Raw genomic sequence first — 21,439 nt, 5'->3', positions numbered from 1 at the left:
GGAATGGCTTCTGACAGAGGTCCTATAAGCTGAATACATAGTATCTACAACTCAGTCATCAGGACTGGTCTGTTTCTTGATTTAATCAAGACACAAGGAAATTGCCTTCAAACTCAGTTAATGTTAGCATATCTATTAGAATGGCAGCATCTATCACACTGCTGGTGTCCAAGCCAAAAACCCAGAACATCTTGGAAAATATCTTAAAGACCCCTTTCACTCAAAAGTGTGTTTTCACTAGGGCTCTGCTTCTCTTGTATATTTGACTTTATACAGTTTTTATGCTTCTTTCCTGTTTTGGGGGGTGGGGGGGTGTCAGCTGGAGATGTGCATGTAGAAGCACCATTTGCAACATCACAAGTTGTGCTGTCTGCCACTACTTGTGATGTTCATGGTCCAAAAACAGATTTTTCAGTGAAGCTGGAGACAGCTTGTGTCAAGTGGTTAGAGCCACAAGCTTCCTTCCACTTATTATCCAAGGAAAAGATTGGATTTTATCTGCTCACAAGTTCATTTCTGAAGCCTGACGCCGCCCTTGCAAAGTATCCTGGGGTTACAACAGCAAGTCTAAGTCAGTGTATTTATTTTATTAAACCAGGTCTCAAAAGAAATCTATCTTTTTGCAATATATTTCCTTGGTGACTTTGATATTGTTAACTCACTGCTAGCAGTTGTGGTTAGCTAGCAGATTGAATCAGACAATGTGCGTTTACAGTGTTCACATATGAACTATGAGGCCTGATGTTATAACTGTGGTTTCATAAATTCTGTGTTGTGTATGTTGAAGCCCACTGAATCTCACAAACACAGTCAGGGTCAGGGTTCAGTTCAGCCAAAAAAACTATTAGAGTCCGCTAAGATTACTTCTCCAGATACCAAGATGTTTCAACGTCCATCAAAAGCGAACGAGCTACATAGCGCTCAGTAACACTGGCGCTCAGCAAACCCCGTCATTTCTGAGCTCGCAAAATAAAGGAGAAATGAGAATCAGCTTGACTTCTTTTAAAAAAGGGGCTGCTAGTTATCGAGTTCAGAACAGTATGCAGACCAGCGGTGGTGGTGGCTGGAACAGGAGCCCTGAGGCGGCGGCAAATCCACATATTCATAGACTAGAAATTCTCAGTAGATGTGCTAAGAAGTTTTCAGTTGTTTATTGGAATTTTATTTGTGGAAAATCCATTATAAACAAAATATTGCTCAACGCGGGGTACTTTTATATTTTCTAAATTGTGTCCAGAGGGGCTCTTTAAAAGGAAAGATCTGCTTAAAAACACCACTGTTTGTGGCGAGTCTATTCGATGCTGCACAGAAGATGTGACTTTAAGCTCAACAAGCGCATCTGCTTTTGATGTTCCTTCAAATCCAGATGAACTTCTAATTCTCTGCTGACGGCGATCTCCATTCGTGAAGGTGAGAAGAAAGAAAACCTCATGTTTAAGAGCAGGCACGATCGGATTTCTCTGCACGCTCTTCATTTCTCTCACTTAAAAATTCACTTTCTATACTGGGCGTCTGCTCCCTCAAAGGCTGCTGTCGACTTTCGTTTTTCTGCCATCCCATCATTCCCGCGTGTCCTTATTTCTTTTCATTTCCAATCCAGTTCTTTGTGAATACCCTGCTAGCCCTGCAAATCAGAGAAAAGCGTTTCTCAGAAAAAAAAACACACTACTATACTGTATCTTAAAGTTTATACCATTAAGAAATAATGGCACTCATATGCCACAAAGTAGCTACTGCAACATTGGCTAATCCTTGGAGACAGACAAACCTTCACTGATGCTTTACTTCATCAGTTCAAGGAACAACCAAACCCTTCGGAGAATGCGATCACTATTTAATCAAGGCTTTGCCTGTAAGCCCATCAAGATGTTGAGTCACGCTCTTGAGAACAAAACCCTCTAAGCTGTCATTACAATCAAATCTATTGATTTCAGCCTGATTGCCCGCGACGTCACAGTTTAACCCTCAGCCTGTGTTAACATATGTGAGAATGTGTGAACACAAACAGAAGGTAAAAGGCAAAAATCATGTTTACATTTGTGAACCGGCATAAGGCTCACAACAACGTACTGCTCGTGAACTCGGTGTGTTTTTTCTGACTCACACCTGTGACAAAGGGTGTGAATGAAGCAGCTGCGAGTTGCTATTATCAGCGAGGCAGTATGATTTAAATTGCTGATTATGTGTCAGGCTTTCACATTAAAATAATATGCATTTGTCTCCATCCAACCACTTTAAATTGTGTAAAAGAATCTATGATATACAAACGAGACAATACTGCCTTTTCAATTTACGAATAGTGAATTTATAAATAACAATAAACCACCCTGAATTATGGCCGACGCGCATATGAATAGAGTGGTTTGACTGATGGCTAATCACATGAATTCTTGGTCATTAAGGCCTCCTTTACCACATTTCGTTTTTCTCTTTCAAACAAGCACCACATACGCAATGAACAACACTGGCAATCAAATATAACTGGTTTGAGGGTGCATTACAAATTACCGCTCAGGGTGTTTAAGGAAATCACATAGGCAGCTCCCTCGAGGTTGTATCCCACATGTACCACACAATTAGGAGAAGATGAATCTTTCAATCATCACTCATTGTGGAAGAGGCTTTTCAAAGAAACACTACAGGGAGGCGTCCTTGGTGATACCTTCAGCCGTACACACTTACAAGTACAGCAAATCATGTGTGGCTGACTCCCTGCAATGTCCTCCTACATGAGGCAACAGACACTTTCAGTGTTAATGTTTTTACCTTGCACTCCCTCCTCCCTTTGTACATCTCGCCCCTTTTCCATTTTTGCAAAAAGCCCGGATCTGAAATGATGCTGAATGAGGCATTCCTTCCCCATTTTTCCCGTTCTAACGGATGACGCTCATCAGTAAAGGTCAAATCCTACATGGCCTTTTCATCTGTCCACTGTCCTACTAAACTGAGCGCAGCTGACCTTTCGTTGAACTTCCTGTGACCTCTAGGGCAGCAGAGCAATAAAAATGAAAAGCCCGCTTTAGTAAAAAAACGCAAACTACAGAAACACAAGCTCATTTAACCTTCAGTAACATTAGGAGTCCATAAACCCTTAATTAACAAAACATTTTGATAAATTTGTTCTATCCAGAAAAAGAGGAAAATTTTGTACGCTTGAGATTTTGTCTGCGTGGATAGTAACAGCTGTTACCACATCACACAATAATCATGCCTTTAGGAATTGAATCACTGTACAGACGGATCTTCACGCCCACAATTTAAAGGTGCCAAAAATGAAAAATGTTTGTTGCACTTGTGTCCCTGAGTGTATTGTTCTGCTATCGGTCACTAAGACAAATACATGTCAAAAAGCTTTTTTTTTAATATTGTCTTAAAATTAAATTTTTCTTACTGTGGACTGTCTTTCTGCTGACTCTGATGCAAATAATAAAAAATAAAAAAATAAACACTTTTTTCCAATACAATGTGAGTTTAGGTCAACTCAGCCAATATCTCCACTCAAGTAAAACCTGCAGGATGTTTCTTTAGTCTGGTAGTGAATTTCATTGACTGCGGTGTGTGTGTGTGTGTGTGTGTGTGTGTGTGTGTGTGTGTGTGTGTGTGTGTGTGTGTGTGTGTGTGTGTGTGTGTGTGCAGAGTGAAGCGGAAAGTATCAGTTAATTAATATATTGATAAATAGACAGAAAATTTATCTTTTCAAATTGGAAGATTTGCTGTTTTTCTGTGTTTACTATGATGGTAAACTGAAACTTTTGGTTGGACTAAACAAACAATATGAATACATCAACTTGCACTCTGGAGTATCTTATTGAAAGTGTATCTATTTTTTCATTGGATTAGTGGACCATATAATTCAATGTTGACATCAATTCACCAAATATGCTGTAGAGTCGACCCCGTTCCGGCCAATAAAGTTCAGGGACTCGCTCTCTAACAACATGTCTCTGGGGATGACTATATTGATTGGTTGGTCACCACTTTGGTCCAGACTGAAATATCTCAACAACCAATGGACGGGCTGCCATGAATTTTGGTACTTTTCATCTAGTATCATCATCAGATCAAAAGATTTACTTGCCCAATACTTTGGTTGGTGGAAAACTGCCTCGGCTGTACTTTGTATTTAGTATTAATCAGAAAATATTAGTAAGCAAACATAAGACGGTGAGCATGGTAAACATTACACCTGATAAACATCAACACGTTAGCATAGTAAGCATGTGAGGATGCAAATGTTCCAGCGTCACAGCTGCTTGCATGGCTGCAGCCTCTTGCTGTTTGACTAAGATAACTATGTAATTCAGTGTTGAAATCAATATATCAATACGAAATAGGGTCAAAACAATGCTGGGGCAATAATCCAATAGTGACTTCCTCCTTTTATCTTCACTGAATTCGCTCTCCTGCACCTTGACTAAATAAGGGATAGGATTTGCACAAATCTGCACTTTTGTGAAGCGTAGAAACAGCTTCATTCAGCAAGCCCTCAATAAACCATTGCTCTGTAATACTCAACAAAGTCTGTACCACGTGCAGCCGCTGACCTCTGTAAGCATAAACAGGATAAGGAGAACAGTGAGCTTCTTCAACGAATAACAAAAGCACATTCATTTCTGATAACACAATCAATATCATAAGAGAAACACATGACTGAATAAGTGGTCTACTAATGATTTTACTTCCACATTTTGGTATTGAAATGATAAACCAACCATTTAATCCTCTATTAATTTCACACAACCCCCACATCTCGTGTGCACTCAAATAAACACACCGGATGTTGCTGTGAGCATCCTGGTACCACAAAGAAAAAAAAAAAGGAAAAAAGGATGTCAAACATAGTTATGAAGTATGATATGAAGAAAAGGACTAGACAGTGTTATAATGTCATCAAAACATTATGACACTGCATGTGTGATAAAAAAAAAGTTGGACGCAAACCAGTTATAAAAAGAACAGGAAAAGAATGTATCATAAACAGTTTCCCCAAAAAAGAGAATTAGTCTTTCTTCACCGTTTCCACGTCACATCCAATTCAATTTACACATGACACCAGGGCATGAAGTCACAAAGTATGTTAACCAATAAGTCTGGAGCATTAATGTATTATGAGCTTTTCTCTATATTTCAGCAGAGTGCTTTAACCTATACTTATACATTATGATGCGCAGAGTCGCAGCCCTGATAAAATATTCACTCAGGGCGTCCAGCAGAGGGAGAAGGTCCCCGCTGATTTAGCACATTGTCAGCTGATGATTTATGTGTATAAATGAATGCTGAAATACATCAGGGAGGTAATAAGGCATTTGGCCTCCTGTTTAGTGAGCAATCATTTATAGCCGGCTTAGTGGTGGAAATCATGACTGCTCCTAGCTGGCGGTCAAGGGTTACCATGGGGACAGACAAGAGGGTCGGGAACTACCGAGGGAGCCGTCACCGTGTCGGTTTATGGTGTCCTGATCGTTTCTGATTGGGTGAAATGAAGGAGGAGAAGCTGTAAGGTGAGGTTGACGGTTCGGTGTTGTGTTGTGTTGTGAATGAACGTGGTTAAAAGCGAATTTATGGCGTGGACAGATTATGAGACAACAGGCCCAGAGGCATTGAGATGTAGAAGGCACCACACTTATATAATAGTGAGACGCCCGGACTGAAAGAGCAACTCTTTGTGGCCATTTTGCAGTTGTTTGTACCACTGCAATCAGATTCCCCAAGGCGTCAGCGGGCCTCTGCCTGGTACCTCTGTTCAGTAATCAATCCATGACTGTGGATTACTGAACAATTCACATATTGATACTTACTAAGATTTAAGCCTCTGTGTCTGTATCATGGAAACTCATGCTCTGACAACGCAGTCCCTCACTGATCGAACCCTTCTCTAGCCATCATTTCCTCCGTGATAACTCCCACTGCAACTCTCTGCTGGCTTTATGAGACTGTTCTGTTGTTTGGGGAGAGCAGCTGAGCTCATCCTTTTTCATGTCGTGCTGCCACAACGGCAGATAACAATCCGGCTGCCATGTGAAGTGCAAAAATAAATGTGAGGCTCAGCTCACTCTGCAAACTTGTCCAGGAGAGTGGAGAGACAGAAAAGAAATTTGTAGTGATCCAGCCTGAATAGCACTCTCCATCTGGATAATTGGTTGAAATGAGCTATGAAGGCCTCCTGCTGACTGTGTCATTCAGAGCTTTTTTACATGGATATTGTGCCCAGTGTCAAGCGTTTGAACAAAACCATCAGCTCCAGTCTACCCCTCAACTAGATGAGGTCAAAACCTAGTATTAGGCTGGACCGTGTGTGGTCAATATGCAAAATTAAGGAGGTAGTTTAAAACTGCAGTGGAGCCAGCATTAACAACTACTTTCAATGGACAATAGCTAAAAAAAAAAAAAAAAAAAACTTCTGCACCGCCTAGCTGCCACTGGCTGAACAGATTAGACACACAAAGACATGTGCCTCTTGCTCACTGGGAATATTGGCATCGCTCTTCTACTGAAAGTGATTAAGGTTTGTCATAAAGTGCCAAACTGTTTTGAAAGAGCAACAGGAAAAGTCCAACACAGAACTTGTGTAACTTCATCACTCACATTCAGGGATACAGCGCTGCACCATGGAAGTCCAGCAACAAATGTTAAAGCCCAAGATAGAAATTAATTCTTATACAGTATCAGTCAAAGGTTAATAGACAGTCTTAAGTGGTATTTTGGACAAATTCTCTCACATAAGCTCTGCTTTAAGTTCATCCAGCAGTCAAAGTGTACTTAATCCCCTCAAAAAGGTGTCAACAGTGCACAGCTTTGAGATAATAACTGTCTTAGATATTTGCAGACTTCAAAATAAGAACATCGCTATTCAGCAATCCACGGCGTGTCTCCATAATTGATGCTCTGTCAAGGCAGCTTAAAGCCACACAATAGCACCCATAAATACTATTTTCATATGTAATATGTTTATATGAAATGTGAAAGTTCACTCCACTCATAATGACAAATCCACAAATCAATTACTACCCAACTGAGCTGAGTGGAGTATTTTCAACTCAACTCAATTGTTTTGATGGTTTTGTTGGTTCACTCTAACCGCTCTCGTTAGTGTCATTTCCACACAGGAGACGCTATTTTCTGTGGAAAAAGCTCTGATTAATCGACTGTGTTCTACCTTCCCAGCACAAACTGACAGACAAAAAAGCGGCAAGCCAGATATTTCTCGCAGGAGTTGTTGATCGAAACAGACCTAAAAGGAGAGTGAATGTCGGACTTGCATTTGCCAGGTGGCAATATAAATAGTAAGTAGTTACATGCTTGCAAACTTAATTGGTACCCTGTGTGGCACTGCCAGTTTCAGGCCAATCAATCAAATTCAACTCATTGTTTCAGACACGAGCCAGACCTGTCGGGGCGTTGTGGTACATTATTTTAAAATGCTTCAGCTCTTTTCTTGACTCAACACAGTTGACCAAATGTCTGTGTATGATGTGGATGGAGCCAGGTGTCCTGAAGGTAAGAGCTCCTTCTACAAAATTAAAAAGGTCAATTTTAGCATCTTTGACAATGTAAAAGACTCACATTTGTAGTTTTAACATTGCAAGTGTTCATTCTGTTGGAAGCAGTCGAACTTCGGGCCGATCTGTTAATGTAAACCATATGATCTTTAGTGCATCCTCTATGCTCCAAATTCAAATCTTCTATACGCTTAAATATGTTCTTTTTCATTGTGCTGTATCTCATCATTATTGTGATCACTTATGTTCCACGTGATCTTATTGCTGAAGGTCACAAGCCTGATGAATATAGTTCCAGTCGTCTACATTTACGAGGTGCAATTCCACTCAACAGTCATTAGCAGCAGCTTCAACAGGACCTAATTATTATAATAACCAGACTGAAACCTTATTTTAAAGCGAGCACATTTACCAAGGGTAGATATGCGCAGCATGCTCTTATATAAATCTTCGTCAGACGCATATCAGACAAGGAACATTGTTGTGTAAGCATCTGAACACCTTCAATGAAACAGTTTCTGAATAAAATATCAAAAGCAGTTATCCAGGGAAAGGAGGGCAATAGCCTACCTCATTTTTCAGATTTTACCAGAAAATCTCAGGGATTTTCAACCTTTTCCACACTTGCTTTTGTCTACAGTCAAACCATTAAGCCTTAAAAATAAATATAGTCTAGAGGTCATGGCTCGTTTTAGCGTACGCCCTTTTCCCCCACAGGCGTTAATAAAGTTCCAACTTTTCATCTTTCCCCAACTCATTTTATGCCCATATCTCTTAAGCATTTATGCACAGTGCCCACCTATTGACGACAGCAAATCCTCCAACCCACTTCCTTATAATGCTTGATGCGGTTAAGGTAACCCACAATCCTCATTGCTGTTCCATGAATCTGTCACAGTCTCCTCTCTCTCTCTCAGTCTGTCCCCTGTCCCCCACAGTCATCTGCACGGTCTAGCAGTCAATTATATCCCCTCACCTTCAAAAAGCCTTCCTCCATCGCTGCATGGGAGGCAGAAGGGACCTGTATCTTTATCTGATCTTTATCCTTTCCCAGCAGCAGGAATGGTGAAGCTGTCAGCTCAAACCTTCAGTTAACCTCGCTGAAACCCACGAGAGAGACAACAGCCGCCCAAGCCGCATATGGACGAGTTTAATGCGATGCACAATCTCATCGTACATGCTGATACGTCAGTCAAGTTGAAAACCACATGAAGTCGATCTAAATGTGTGCGAGAAGCATTTAGAGATATCCAAGCGAAACATTAAAAATTATTCATGGAGAATGACAAAGGCTTGATGAGAACAGACCGATAAAGTATGAAATAAACAAAAAGCAAAACAAAGCCTCAAGAATAACTTAAATGACACATGACTTTTTAATGTATAAAAGCAGAAAAGCATGATCTATTTTGGTAATTTTTTGTCCCTGGTCACCCTGGCTGGTTCTCCCTCTGGTCCATGCTGCTGTGTCAATGAGTCCAGAGGACATTAGTCATCTGCTGACCTGCAATCAGGCCACAGCAGGAGGAACACAGGGAGTCGGTCATAGTCGATAGTCCACCACCATCCATCCTCACATTTCTTTCTTTATTTTTTTATGCAAATTCCTCTTGACTTCTTATCCAGCTCCTTTCCCTCTTCAGACACCTGACCCTATCTGCTCAGATCAATACACAAGCTTAACAGGAGCGGTCCTCCTGATGTGAAACTAGGACACAAAGCTAAAAGGCACAGAAATCAACATCCCAACATCATTTTATCTGCTCCTCTTTTCTCTTTCAATCCCCCGCTTTTGAACATGCTGGAGAGACATGACTTTAGCAATATATATGAGTGACTCAGTGTCAAGGACTCTGCAGCATCAAAGTTCATCCTCTAACTGCACTGGGAAGAGTTTTCATTGCCTTTGGAAAGTCAGTCCAGTAATCCTTCGGAGGAGGAGCAAGATCAATCCCTCTGCTATCTTTCTGATTTGTCCGTCTTATTCCTTTCTCTCTGTCTGCCCAACTCTCTCCCCAAGTACCCGTCTCTTTAGGAGATCCAGTTTATCGTTGGCAATAGCCTCTCTCAGGGCGCTGAAGAAGCCGTTATAGTGGGCTGTGTTGTGGATCATGAGCAGGACTCCGGCCAGCAGCTCATTGGTCACCAGCAGGTGGTGCAGGTATGCCCTCTGGTGGTTCTGACAGCAGTAGCAGCCACACCCCCCCACCAGGGGCCTGAAGTCGTCCTGGTACCTAGACAGAGGTTCAAAGCAATTTAAAGTACAATTCATAAACAGGCACCGTAGATGTATATCGAGTGTTTAACAGATACATGAAAGCGATGCTGCTTATAAAACCCTTTGTGGTCTTAAAAAGCGTGCTACAAACCTCTTGTCTTTCAGATTGATTTCAAAGGATGTCATCTGGGTTTGATCATCAAGCGTAACATCTCCATTCGCCTGCGTCTCGCCTGCTGTGCACTTTTCATCATCGTTCAGCTCCAGCACTGCAACAACATACATACATCTCATTAATCCCGGCACACTACAAACTCTCCACGCTGTAATCTCATCCTTTAGCAGAAAATAAGTCCCTATATACACAACTGCGGCGCTCTGTCATAAATCAAACGGCCATAAAAACTATAGCTTGACCCCTATTACACGCCGCTGTGTCCCATGTTATCTCCACTGCCATGATATAATTACTTGTGACTATGTTCGACTACCGACGCCGGTTTTATACAGATGTATGTTCACTGCAAGTTGACTTCACATAATCTAACTAGAATGGAGAAAAGTAACTAGAGCAGTCTTTTATCAGGAGGCTGTTGTTGACAGGAGGACACACCAAGCTGTCTGGCCAGTTACAGACACAAGGGATGCAAGGAGGATGAAATAGAGAAGGAGAAGGGAAAAAGGAAGAAAGTGGTCTGTGGCGATGCAAATGATCAAACAGAGATTAAAAAGGCAACAATAGAGGAAAATGGGTTTAGCGGAAACTGAAACGGGTGAAGCAGGGAGCAACAAAGTGTATAAACAAAGCAGAAAAGGGAAATTATTATGGAGGGGGGGTCGGTATGGAGCTCAAGGACGGGTTGATAAGCATGAGAATGAAAGGGGAAAAAACGAGCCTTGACCAAAGCTAATAAGATGTAAAGGAGGGAGAAGTAAGTTGTGCTCAAGAGCAATTCTACTTTCCAAAGGCAGAGAGCCATAAATACAGACACTGAGGCTGAGAAGAAAGGGTTTTAAGTTTAAAGGCAATTTTGCAAAAGTATGAAACGGATAATTATAAACCTCAATCACATGCCTTTTAGACTGAAAAACATCCACAAACAAAACGTGTTCTTGTTTCATCTTCAACTTTCTTGAGCTATATAATACATTAATTGTGAATTTCCCCAAGGGGATGAATAAGGTATCTATCTATCTATCTATCCATCCATCTATCTGATTTGAAGATAGCTTAACCACCTCATGTCATTTGAATTTCATTAGGGTCAGAGACTGTAGAGACCGTACTTCCTGTTTTTCTGCTAAGCTAGGCTAATTCTCTTGTAGCAGGACTAGTTCGTCTGGTGTTGTTTTGTCTAAATTAGCTTTAGCTGAGGCTATCTTTCCTCCTAGGCGTAACTAGCCAGAGTGCTATCTCAGCAGTTTGGTTTTTACCTGTTTTCTACTTTTACAAAATATAAATCCTGTTTTTCCTCCACAATTTGCATTTCTATGCCACAATAATGTATCTAATGTCACAAAGTCAGATTCAATGTTGATCAAATATGTAGTTAATGTGTTTTATCTCTGTTCGAGAGAGTTGGTGGATGAAGTGTAGTCAGGGGAGGAAAGAGAGACTGAATGTTGAAAGGAGGAAGTTCTAAAAAAAAAAATGGAGAAAGGAAGCGGGTGACAGAGGAAAACTTGGAGAGGGTGAGAAGAAAAGGAAGGAAGGAAGGAAAGAGGAGTGAATTAGCATATGGACTGCTGTGTCAAAAAGGACCTTAACTGCCCCCCCCCCCCCCCACACACACACACACACACACACACACACACACACACACACTATCTCCCACGGGGCCTTGTAATTGGCTGAGAGGGGATTTAGAATTTCTCTTCAGGTTTGACACCATCACTGCTCCCACCTCCACTGAACTCCATTACGCTCCCTGTGCAGAATCGATTAGTGCTGCCTGACACTTGATGCTGCCTGATTCCAAACTTCACTCCGTCTGTCAGACCAGTTTAACGCAACTTTTTAATGAAGCACAAAAGTCCGTGGCGGGCCAAGTCCGTGCTTTTCCCACAGCTCTTGTCATAACACTTCTTTCGCTTTCCACCTGGGACAACAATCGGAACGACGGGCCCCGGACTTAATTGTTACCTTACAGGAGCTGCTATGAGACACGCCATTGATTTCATTTCACCGGCTGATTTTCTCCCCACCCAATTATTTCAGCTGACCTGGGGCTAGATAATACACACCAGCCACTACACACGAACAAACAAACACACATAATTTCACTAGCAATCAGATCTATTCCTGATTTTAATGCAAAATAAATCCCCGATCTGCCGGGTGACATGACCACCACATGCACACAGACACAAACTTCTTTTCCCATTAATTATGTGAGAACTGGCTCACACAGCAATCACACTTCAGCCACTCAATTTGGAGAGGAAAAAAAAAAAAGCAAAGGGTCGTTCATTTTCTGAAGCCTGATTAATGATGCTGTGATTTGAGAAAATTCTCTGCTATGAGACGAACGCCCTTTATGTTTGCATATGATCCAGGATCTCAACATCACAGGCTCTGGCTATAGAGATAAACAGTCGGTCAATGCTTTTATCAGTTAACTATTACTGTATCATCAAAAACATTAAAGCAGTGCGTGTACCGAGCTGTGTAACATCCACACTTGTGTGATCATTACATTTCAGCATATTTACACCAAGAAATCTTCTCTCATTTCTTTGGCCAGAACTCTACTACGCACAGAAACGATACGAAGCAAATGATCATGGTAAGAGGAATCATATTTCCAACCATCATCAGGTTTCATTCAGGTTTCATTATTACCTCGTGAGAGAGACCCCCTACCCAAACTCCCAAATTACACAGTGACAGGTCAGTTTGCTCAAGGCAGATATTGCAAGCTCCTAACGAGAAATGCCAGTGTTTTCCATCTTGTTGGGGTAATATCCTTCATCACTCCTGCGTTTTAAGAAGACATTTTGTGGCTTTAGGCAAGGTTTTCTTTACCTGAAAGGTCGTTTGGTTTGACAAGAGGGAAACTGTGAAAATAAGAAAGGAAGTGCTGCTAAATTTCAAAATGTCATTTCAGCCCTTTTTCTTCCTTTGTCCCCTTTAAAATTTGGAGTTAAACCTATGTGTGCTTTGATGTAAATCTGTCTGAAAATACAATGACATTTACATAGGTGTGTGCCAGAGAGAGAACAAGAGAGCTGTTCTTCAAGAAGAAATCTGGCCACTGCAGGGTATGAATTATATATTGATTTATAATGGGGGGAGTGGGGCTGATGCAACTTAAATGGGAATGTTAGAGCAGCTGAAAGTTAACAGGCCAGAGCTACACCTCCTTATATGTTTTCAAATATGTATGCATGAAGTACGAGTACAAGAGAAAGGCAATGGAAATGAAATAATTCACAACAAAACTGTGACTTGAAATCAAAAAGTCACTACTCTTCAGCACAGCTTTTCACCACACCTGCAGGGGACGCTCTACCTGCGCGCTCCGGGTCCGGTGAGATGTCGAAGCTGAAACAAAGAGCGCAGCCTCGCTCCGTCACCTGGAACGGGAAGAAACTCTCAAACAGGTCCACACCAGCCTCGGCGCAGGCCAGCACCTCATCAGGTCGTCCTACACCCTGCAGCAGCCTGAGAGTCGCACACAAACACACAGTCAACAAACGAACACAAGAACGGAAGGAGGAAGCTGAGCAATGTGTTAATAATGAAATAAATCCTAAACTTTAATGCAACACAATATTATTGCTGGACAGCAGGCCTGCACAAACAACAGTAGCCTTTCTCTTCTCTTATCACAACGTGTGCACCCTTGTGTTTTTATGCTTCCTGGGGTTTCAGTTAACTGATTCTTTGTCTGCAGGCGTCAATGTCAAGCCCGACTTGACATTCGATAACGACTACACTCCGCTTTCCAGTAGGAAGCAGCAACTCCTAACAGCCGGAACAACCAGCAGAGACGGTGTCCCGCGGTATTTGAGATGAGCCCGTTCACAAGCAGACTTGAGGAAGCTCACAGCAAGCTCCTGGATACAGATGACCGCTCCTCACAAGTCCTCTCTCTCAAACTCAGAGCCACGACCGGAGCTCCTCCATCACCGCCAGGGCAGGAGTGTTCATGTAGAACAGTGTCCGGGGGGGGGGGGGGCTCTGAGAGGGTGATTTAGTTGGGAGAACCAACAACCATCGTGGCTGAGTTTGTCTTTGTGTATTTAAAGACGACTATATTTTGTGAGTGTAGTCAAACTAGTTATTCGGGCTGTTTGCAATGTCTTCAAAAGAAGCAATCTATTACTTCACAATGCGCCAAACATCTTTGATGAGATTTAAAATTGACAGAGCTAGATATCTCAAAGTTTGTTTTATAATTATGTCCATATGTGCAAGTGTTTTAATCTTAATGAAAGAGGCTGCAACTAACAATAATTTCATTAGATTAATCTATCCTTTGTTTTTACACTTATTAAATCCATTGTTTTACTTATCTAAAATGCCAGATAAGTGATGGACTGTGGCAGCATCTTATAGACACTTATCACTACAAGATGAAGTCTTTATTTGATTGATTGAATGATTGGAGTTTTCTTGAAAAATTAATTAATGGATGGAATGGAATTAATGGATTATAAAAATAGCTGCAGCTCAACTTCCTGCTAATTGACTTATTGTTTTCAACTCTAATTGAATTAATGATGTAAAATGGAAGAAAGCACCCGACTACAATTGTGAAAGTGAAACAATTTATGTGCGATTGTTTTAATCTCTACCACAAAATAATCCTTTAAATATGATGCTCTACAGTCTTTTTTTTTTTGATAGCCAGAACATTTGTTAGTTTCAATTTAAGTTCGATATTATGAATGTTGTAATTTTAAAATAACGAAATGTGAATTAACTTACAAATCAGCGCACAGTTCAGAATTCTTGGAGAAATATAAACTAAACATGGATAGTTGTGAAACAGACTGACACAGATATAATCCTTTAAGGTCGAGCTGAGATAATGACTGTTGACAGACTGTGGAGGGGTTCGGGGAGCGCAGCAGAACTGCTGGGTTTTCACTTGTAATCAATCAAGCAGGATAATTAATTGATTGAGCAGGACCCACCAACTGGGCCCACTCAGTCTCTGAATCACATTGTTTTGCACATAAACAGCCATAACAGTATTAATCACTGCACTTTAAACCACACTGCTGCACTGGTTTGGTAATTCTATAAAAATGAAAGGAAATCAAATGAATGAAGAGCTTATTGATCTATGTATTGTATTGTTTTGGGTTATTAGGAAATCAAAAATATGCAGAATCTGTTGCTGTCATTTTACAGTAAAGATGAAACAAGCAATGAATTAATCAATTAGGTGATCAACACAAAATAAATATGATGTTTCAAAAAAAAAAAGCAATTAATCAAGAAAATAATCACTTTAAAACAGAGGGATATTTTTGTTATAGAGTAAATGCATTAATTGATACATCTCTGTCTGTAAGAAGACACCTGCACTCCTTAGTATAGTAGTTGGATCACCTGATATCAGTGGTGGAACACCGACTTTTCATGGACCTGCAGTGAAGTGTGGATTTTTGAAGTTAACTTGGCTCTTTATAAACCCTATTGTTGTGTTCAAATTTTTTTTTTTTTAAAACTTGTCTCATGTCTGTCCTCAGCTGTCAGCAGCAGTCCTGTAAATGTTATGTTTGTCTAACTGATGGATTTTTGCCTTTGTTTTTATTGTCCTGTGCTTGTAACTACAGGCTCATTTTAAACTGATAAGGAATAAGAGAGAAAAACAGGGTACGGTCTGTTTGTCCACTCTTCTTTTTTTGTTTGGTTGTAGTTGATTTATTGTCATTAGTGACAACTTTTCAATTAAACACTGGAGAAGACTGATGGGAAAACAATCCCTTTTCAACACTAATCAATATACACCTTTCTCATGAGGAGCACTGACCTGGGTTTGTCTTCGGGCAGCTCTTTGGTCATGGCAGCGATGAGCTGGGTCCTCAGGGCCTGGTCCATGGAGCCCGTCTGGAGGCCGTCCAGGCAGAATCCTGCCACGGGCCTTTTGGCTGTCTCCCTGGCCGAGCGCACCCTCTCTTCCAGGATGTCTCCTCCCTCCACCACGCCGAACACCTCCACTCCCTGTAACTCCTGGCGATGACAGACAGGTTGGTGATAAAGCAGCTGACAGAAAGATTTCCTGCTAGATAGAAAGAATGACAAGACATAGAAGGAGAAAGAGGAAACATTTCTGCTGAAACCCATGAATGAACACTGTGCAGGACAAAGTTTGCAGGGAGGTGGAAGGTGATTTTTTCCTCAAGTGCAAAAATATAAAAGGTTTTATTCTTGCCAGAGATCTGGATTTTGATGACTCGACATGAAGCTGAGTGCACATCACGAGGAGGAAAGACACACTCGGGGGTGGGGAGTGGACCTCGGGAGCAATCAAGCAGCTCACTCCGTACAATGTTGATGACAGGAATTACCTGCAGTACACAGTCAGCTCTGTTTGGCTCTTTGCTCAACATTATTCTACATTTTCCATTAATTGTCCCAGGGGAAATTTTGGTTATAGTACGCAACAAAAATGCACATAAACGCAGCTTTACACAAAGATATACAGGTAGTGAAAAAACACAAAATCACATAAAAACATGTTCGAAGGACACACACAACTCTAGCACTTGCAGACTCTTGCAAACAAAAAATGAATGAATTTGTGAATCACCAAGGATAAGAACAATACAGTTAAAAATATGTTATCTCCTCTGAAGGATAACTCAGTAAAGGTGTCATATGTATTAGTTATGGCAATTCTCCATCTCCTGCACCCTTCATATGGATCCTTTTCACTCTGCTCCTTCGATCATGAAATGAAGTAGTGCTACACTGGATTTAAAAGAAAGAAAAACAGGTGATTTCATTTGTCATGCCTGATACTGAGCCCTTATACACCCACATATAATGTATGTGCCCACTGATAATGTATTCCTCCTAATCTCACTGTGTTTCCAGCCATAGCACAGCTGCACAGCAGCCTCTGCGACAACACAATTACCAAACATCAATCCTTGTCTTCTGCACTCATGCCGTGCATGACTGATACAGACAAAATAGAGCTTACGGAGCTCTGCAATCAGGGCTGTAAACTAACTTTTTGGCTCACCTGCCAAGGGGACCGGTAGATGAAAAAATCTACCGGCCAAGTAAATTTTTTACCGGCCAAGTAATAAATTGCCTCTTTTTGTTACATATACATCTGTTTCAGTACTTTTCATTGAGATAACAGTATTATATAGCGATATATATATTAGGAAAGAGACCAAAATATTATTCAAAATACATTTTTAATATTTTGAATATTCAAAACATTGCGAACATGGGCAGTGCCAGTACCAGTTAACCTCCTGTTCTGATAACAAATGATAATAACAAAATTCAAGGAAAATAAAAAAAAAAAATAGAAAAGAACAAAGTGGATCAGTGCATGATCTTTGGTCTCTTCTGATAAAGACGTCAGAGCAGTCACGGCAGGTTGAGTGAAGAGATGCTCGGACTGAGCCCGAGACACTGATTTGCAAACAGCGTGACATTTTTCTTCCTTCGTGCTCTCGGATGGTCTCGAGTTTCATCGTTTTATTGCCAACCACAAATTAATTGGTGCGCTGCTTTCTCCTCTATACTCTTTCTTTTTGGGTCACTCACACCGGGTATGTGCCTCCACATTGCTGCGCCGGAACAACACTGCGCGGGCTGGTGGTGACGCGTGGAGGCTGATTTATACTACTGCGTCAAGTCGACGCCGTCACGACGCAGAGCCTCTGCGTCGACGTGAACCCCCGAAACAGAGCCTCTGCGTCCGTCAACGTGCACCTCCAAAAATGTCTAGGCATTTTATCGCAGCAATGTTTTGCTATATTGTGACAAACACTTACCTGCCCCATGGCATGTAGCCCTCCAAAATTAAGTCGCCAGGGGAATATTTTAGTCGCATTTGGCGAGTGGCGACCGTTAGTTTACAGCCCTGTCTGCAATGTAAGAGAACGGCGGTGTGTGTTTAGTAACTGTTCAATGTGTGGTTACCTGTGAGTTTTGGTGCACCAGCAGACACTCGTCCAAGTGGGCAAGAGTTCGATCCACAGACTTTCGAACCCGTTTACGAGAGGTGTTGCTGTGCCACGTCTCTCCGTCTGCCATGCTCTGGTACCAGTCTGGCCGCACGGTCTTCTGGAGAGCCATGAACTTGGCCACAGTCAGCTCTATCCGCCCACCGCTGCCCCACACTGACACCGTCTAATAACGACCGGGGGAGCACATTTTTACTTGTTTCAGTGAAAACAGCAGCTTTGGCTTCATTTAAACTAAGACTGGAGTTTTTTAAGTCTGACACCCTCCCAGACAAAGGTGAGATGACTACAACACCCCCCAAACATTACCCCTCCTCAAGCCCCTTTGCAGACCTAGTGCTGTCAGTAAATATAATGTAATGGAGGATGGGAGCATTAAGCATAATGTTGCCAAGATTTCAGTAAGCTAGCTGTGGGCTACAACTTGAGCTCTGTGTTTTTAGACTATATGCGTTTACATTTTGCCAAATTAGCAGCATTAAAAGGCGTGCTGAATTAACTATTAGGAATTCCTGATTGAAATGTAGCTATGGATGTACGGACAACTATCACAGGATTGCCTTGATACTGAGGAAAACTGAATAATTTGATAATGCTTGGGGAAGTTCTTAATTTATAAGGAGAGGGTTTTTCTGTTATTTTCAAGCAAATTTATGGACATTTACTTGCAATGGACAATCAGAGATAATGTTATCCTCAGACAGTTTAAGTCATTTGAAATCTTATCTTTCTTCTTGAGAGTTATATGAGAAGATTGATACCAATCTCTTAGACGGGAGAAGTGACTCTCTGCTGGTTGCGAGTCAAAGAATAGCGCTACACGTAACCCCCTGTAAAGCCACAACTTCTTTCCCACTTCAGTTTGGAGGCTGGAAGATTTTGTTACCTTTTGTCACCAGGTTCGCTGTTTCCACCTGTTTCCAGTCTTTATGCTAAGCAACAGTAAGTTAAGTGGCTCTAGTTACATATTTACCACACAGCTATGAGAGTGGTGTCAGTCTTCTCATCTAACCCTCAGCAAAAACGCTAATAAGTGGAATCCTAAATTGTTGCTTTGGGCAAAATCCCAATCTCACCTTGTTAGTGGTATAACCCGGCGGGCAGGGGGCTGCAGGGTCGTGAAGCGAGCAGTACAACACAGTATCATGAAGACCTGCAGAGAATAAAACCCAAAATCAACACGTATCACTCACAGAGAACTAAACCTGGCAGAGAGATCCAGTCAGCGAAGGCCAAACACAAAGCAAGGTGACGGAGTGAGATGTGTCATTACTACATGTTTTTGTAACAACTGTGAGTCTGGAGAGAAGGGATGAGGTGTGGCCTTATCAGCAAACCCAGCTGCTGCACAAGATCAAAATGAGAGAAAACAAAAGGCCTAATAGCAACAAATGCGGTTATTATTTCTAATTATCCAATCACTACTTTCCCCTTCTGGCACTTTAGAGACAACACTGTAGTAATCCCCTGACAGCTACCAAGTGACGCTATAGTGATTACATTTCTAATTTCAAATTTGGTTACCTGAGGCAGGGTAAAGCTTAGTACCACATCTCCTGTTGTACAACACAGCCGAATGAGGTCACTCTTCTGGGGCATTTATATAAATATTAGTCAGGCTCATGCAGTTAATCAGCTTTTCAATATTGAACTCAACATACTGTATATTTAGAAGCACTGCAATTTTCTCCAGGTTTTCCAATTTAGCCAATGGAAATAATGTTCGTAGACTCTGGGCTCTTCAGAGTGACATTTACGTCAATCAAATAGTCACACCAGTACAGGATTTTGAGCCTGGCAGAGGTTCCTCTGATGTGGTTGTTATTTGAAAATGATTAATGCAGAGGGTTAAATGACAACAACAGTGGAGCAGAACAGGAACAACAGTAATTCAAAACAGTTAAACAACCCAACACTTTCCTCCTCTCAAGTATCCTAATCTTTGCCTTGGAGAAGAGCTGTTCAAATCACACTTTACTTGCTGTTCTGACAGTGTGAAAGACAGATGTGTATTCAGCGATTACCAAAAGCAGTTCAATCAAAGGCTGAACACAGCACATTTCAACTGCAATAGTTTTCATCATCGAAACCTATCGGACGGTCAATTAAAGAGAAGAGAAAAAAAGTGTGAAATGTGTGGGTGTATTCACAAACTGCTGCAAGGGATTTTTAATAACACTTTTTCATTTCCAAAATCACAACTTGATGTGTGCTAATACAGATCCCAATCCAACAAGTTTTCTCTTTTAAAAACAATAAAACATGTTCATAAAAACACCGTGTTTTTTTACTATTGTCAAGTGTTGTTGATGAGGTCAAGAAGGAACTTCCAATCAAAACATAAAAAAATCTATTATAGGTCCCATATTGTAGAAAGTGAGATTTCCAGGGGCACCAGAGTAGTTCTCCTGGTTAAGTGCCTACTGGGTTTGTCTGAGTGTTTGCCTGAAATCTGCTATATTTTTAGCCCATCTCTACTAAGGACTCTTACATGTTGTTTCAGGTTAGAATTGATTATGGGTTATAAATATTGTTTTGTTACAAATGAAAGACAATGTTTAGACACTTCTGAATGGTTTTTAATACGCCTACTTAGATTGACATTGTAAATGGGGCTATATTGCACTGATATCAATACAACCCTTCATGATTTTCAGTTAGTTACAAAGCTTCTAATCTTTAATCACTGCTGAATAAATCTAAATACTTTGCACTGGGTGTCACCATAACGGTCTAATCCAAGCTGCTTGCTCTGCTTGATACACGAATCCTCTTCACTTACTGTATGTCTATTCCTGATTACTCTATGAAGAGGAAAATATGTAAAAACAAAATGTGACTGAAGTACCTGCAAACTTCTTGAATCCATCCTTAAATTCCTCCAACACCTCCTGGTGTTCTGCTCTAGAGGGAAAATGATGGAGATGCAAGTTAGATCTCAGGAAAAGTTCAGTGTGTGTGTGTGTGTTTGTGTGTGTAAGTGTATGAGTGAGTTTAACTTACATATTGGACAGAGTGACCTGAGTGACAGAGGAGAGGTTGCTCAGGGTGTGCAGCGTGTCCTGAGTGAGGTGGGGGACTGTGCCAAAGTGTGTGTACAGCAGACACCCCGGGACCTCCAAGGAATGCTGTCCCGTCCTGCCGAGTCCCTTCAAGACACCCAGCCGACTTCTTCCCTGAACCACCCGAGACAGCTCCAGTTTAATCCTGCTGCCAGCCATACGAGCAGCTGCAGTTAAAATGGGTCACTATTGTAGCTACAGACTGTAGTAAAAGAGCACGTGAATTAGCGACGAAGCTAACTAGCCTTTCACTCACGTGTTACGACTTCTTGCAAACGTTCATCGAGTTGAGATGTTTATTGCTGTTAAATGGCGCAATTTAAGAAAACCCAGTGGTGCTGGTTTTAACTATATACCTTTTTAGTTTAAGGGCATCTCTAGTTTTAACATTAAAAGACACAGCCCGACAGGAACTACAGGTCGCGGAAATATGTCGTCATCACCGGCTACAGCGACACGTAGAAAAGTACAAAATAGCGTCGCGTCTCCTTTTT

The 21,439-nt window shown here is 41.3% G+C and overlaps 1 protein-coding gene across 3 annotated transcripts; it reads right to left on the bottom strand.

Moving 5' to 3' along the window:
* Positions 1–8,852: 8,852 nt before the first annotated feature.
* qtrt2 (queuine tRNA-ribosyltransferase accessory subunit 2) lies at positions 8,853–21,393 on the bottom strand. Of its 3 annotated transcripts, XM_056364956.1 has the most exons (9): positions 21,202–21,393; positions 20,887–21,112; positions 20,732–20,787; positions 18,960–19,036; positions 17,840–18,049; positions 15,705–15,904; positions 13,212–13,381; positions 9,869–9,986; positions 8,853–9,733 (listed from the first exon to the last, which is right to left on the bottom strand). In XM_056364956.1, exons 2-9 carry the CDS (start codon positions 21,102–21,104, stop codon positions 9,481–9,483), a joined length of 1,302 nt encoding a protein of 433 aa, XP_056220931.1. In that variant the 5' UTR covers positions 21,105–21,112; positions 21,202–21,393; the 3' UTR covers positions 8,853–9,480. The 3 variants fall into 3 exon arrangements, with proteins under 3 accessions (XP_056220931.1, XP_056220930.1, XP_056220932.1); XM_056364955.1 differs by having other exon boundaries at positions 20,887–21,393; XM_056364957.1 differs by having other exon boundaries at positions 13,230–13,381; positions 20,887–21,392.
* Between the last annotated feature and the right edge of the window lie 46 nt (positions 21,394–21,439).

This window comes from Seriola aureovittata, chromosome 20, assembly GCF_021018895.1.
Source record: "Seriola aureovittata isolate HTS-2021-v1 ecotype China chromosome 20, ASM2101889v1, whole genome shotgun sequence".
Classification (NCBI taxonomy): domain Eukaryota; kingdom Metazoa; phylum Chordata; class Actinopteri; order Carangiformes; family Carangidae; genus Seriola; species Seriola aureovittata.
This window is presented reverse-complemented; position numbering and strand designations above follow the sequence as displayed.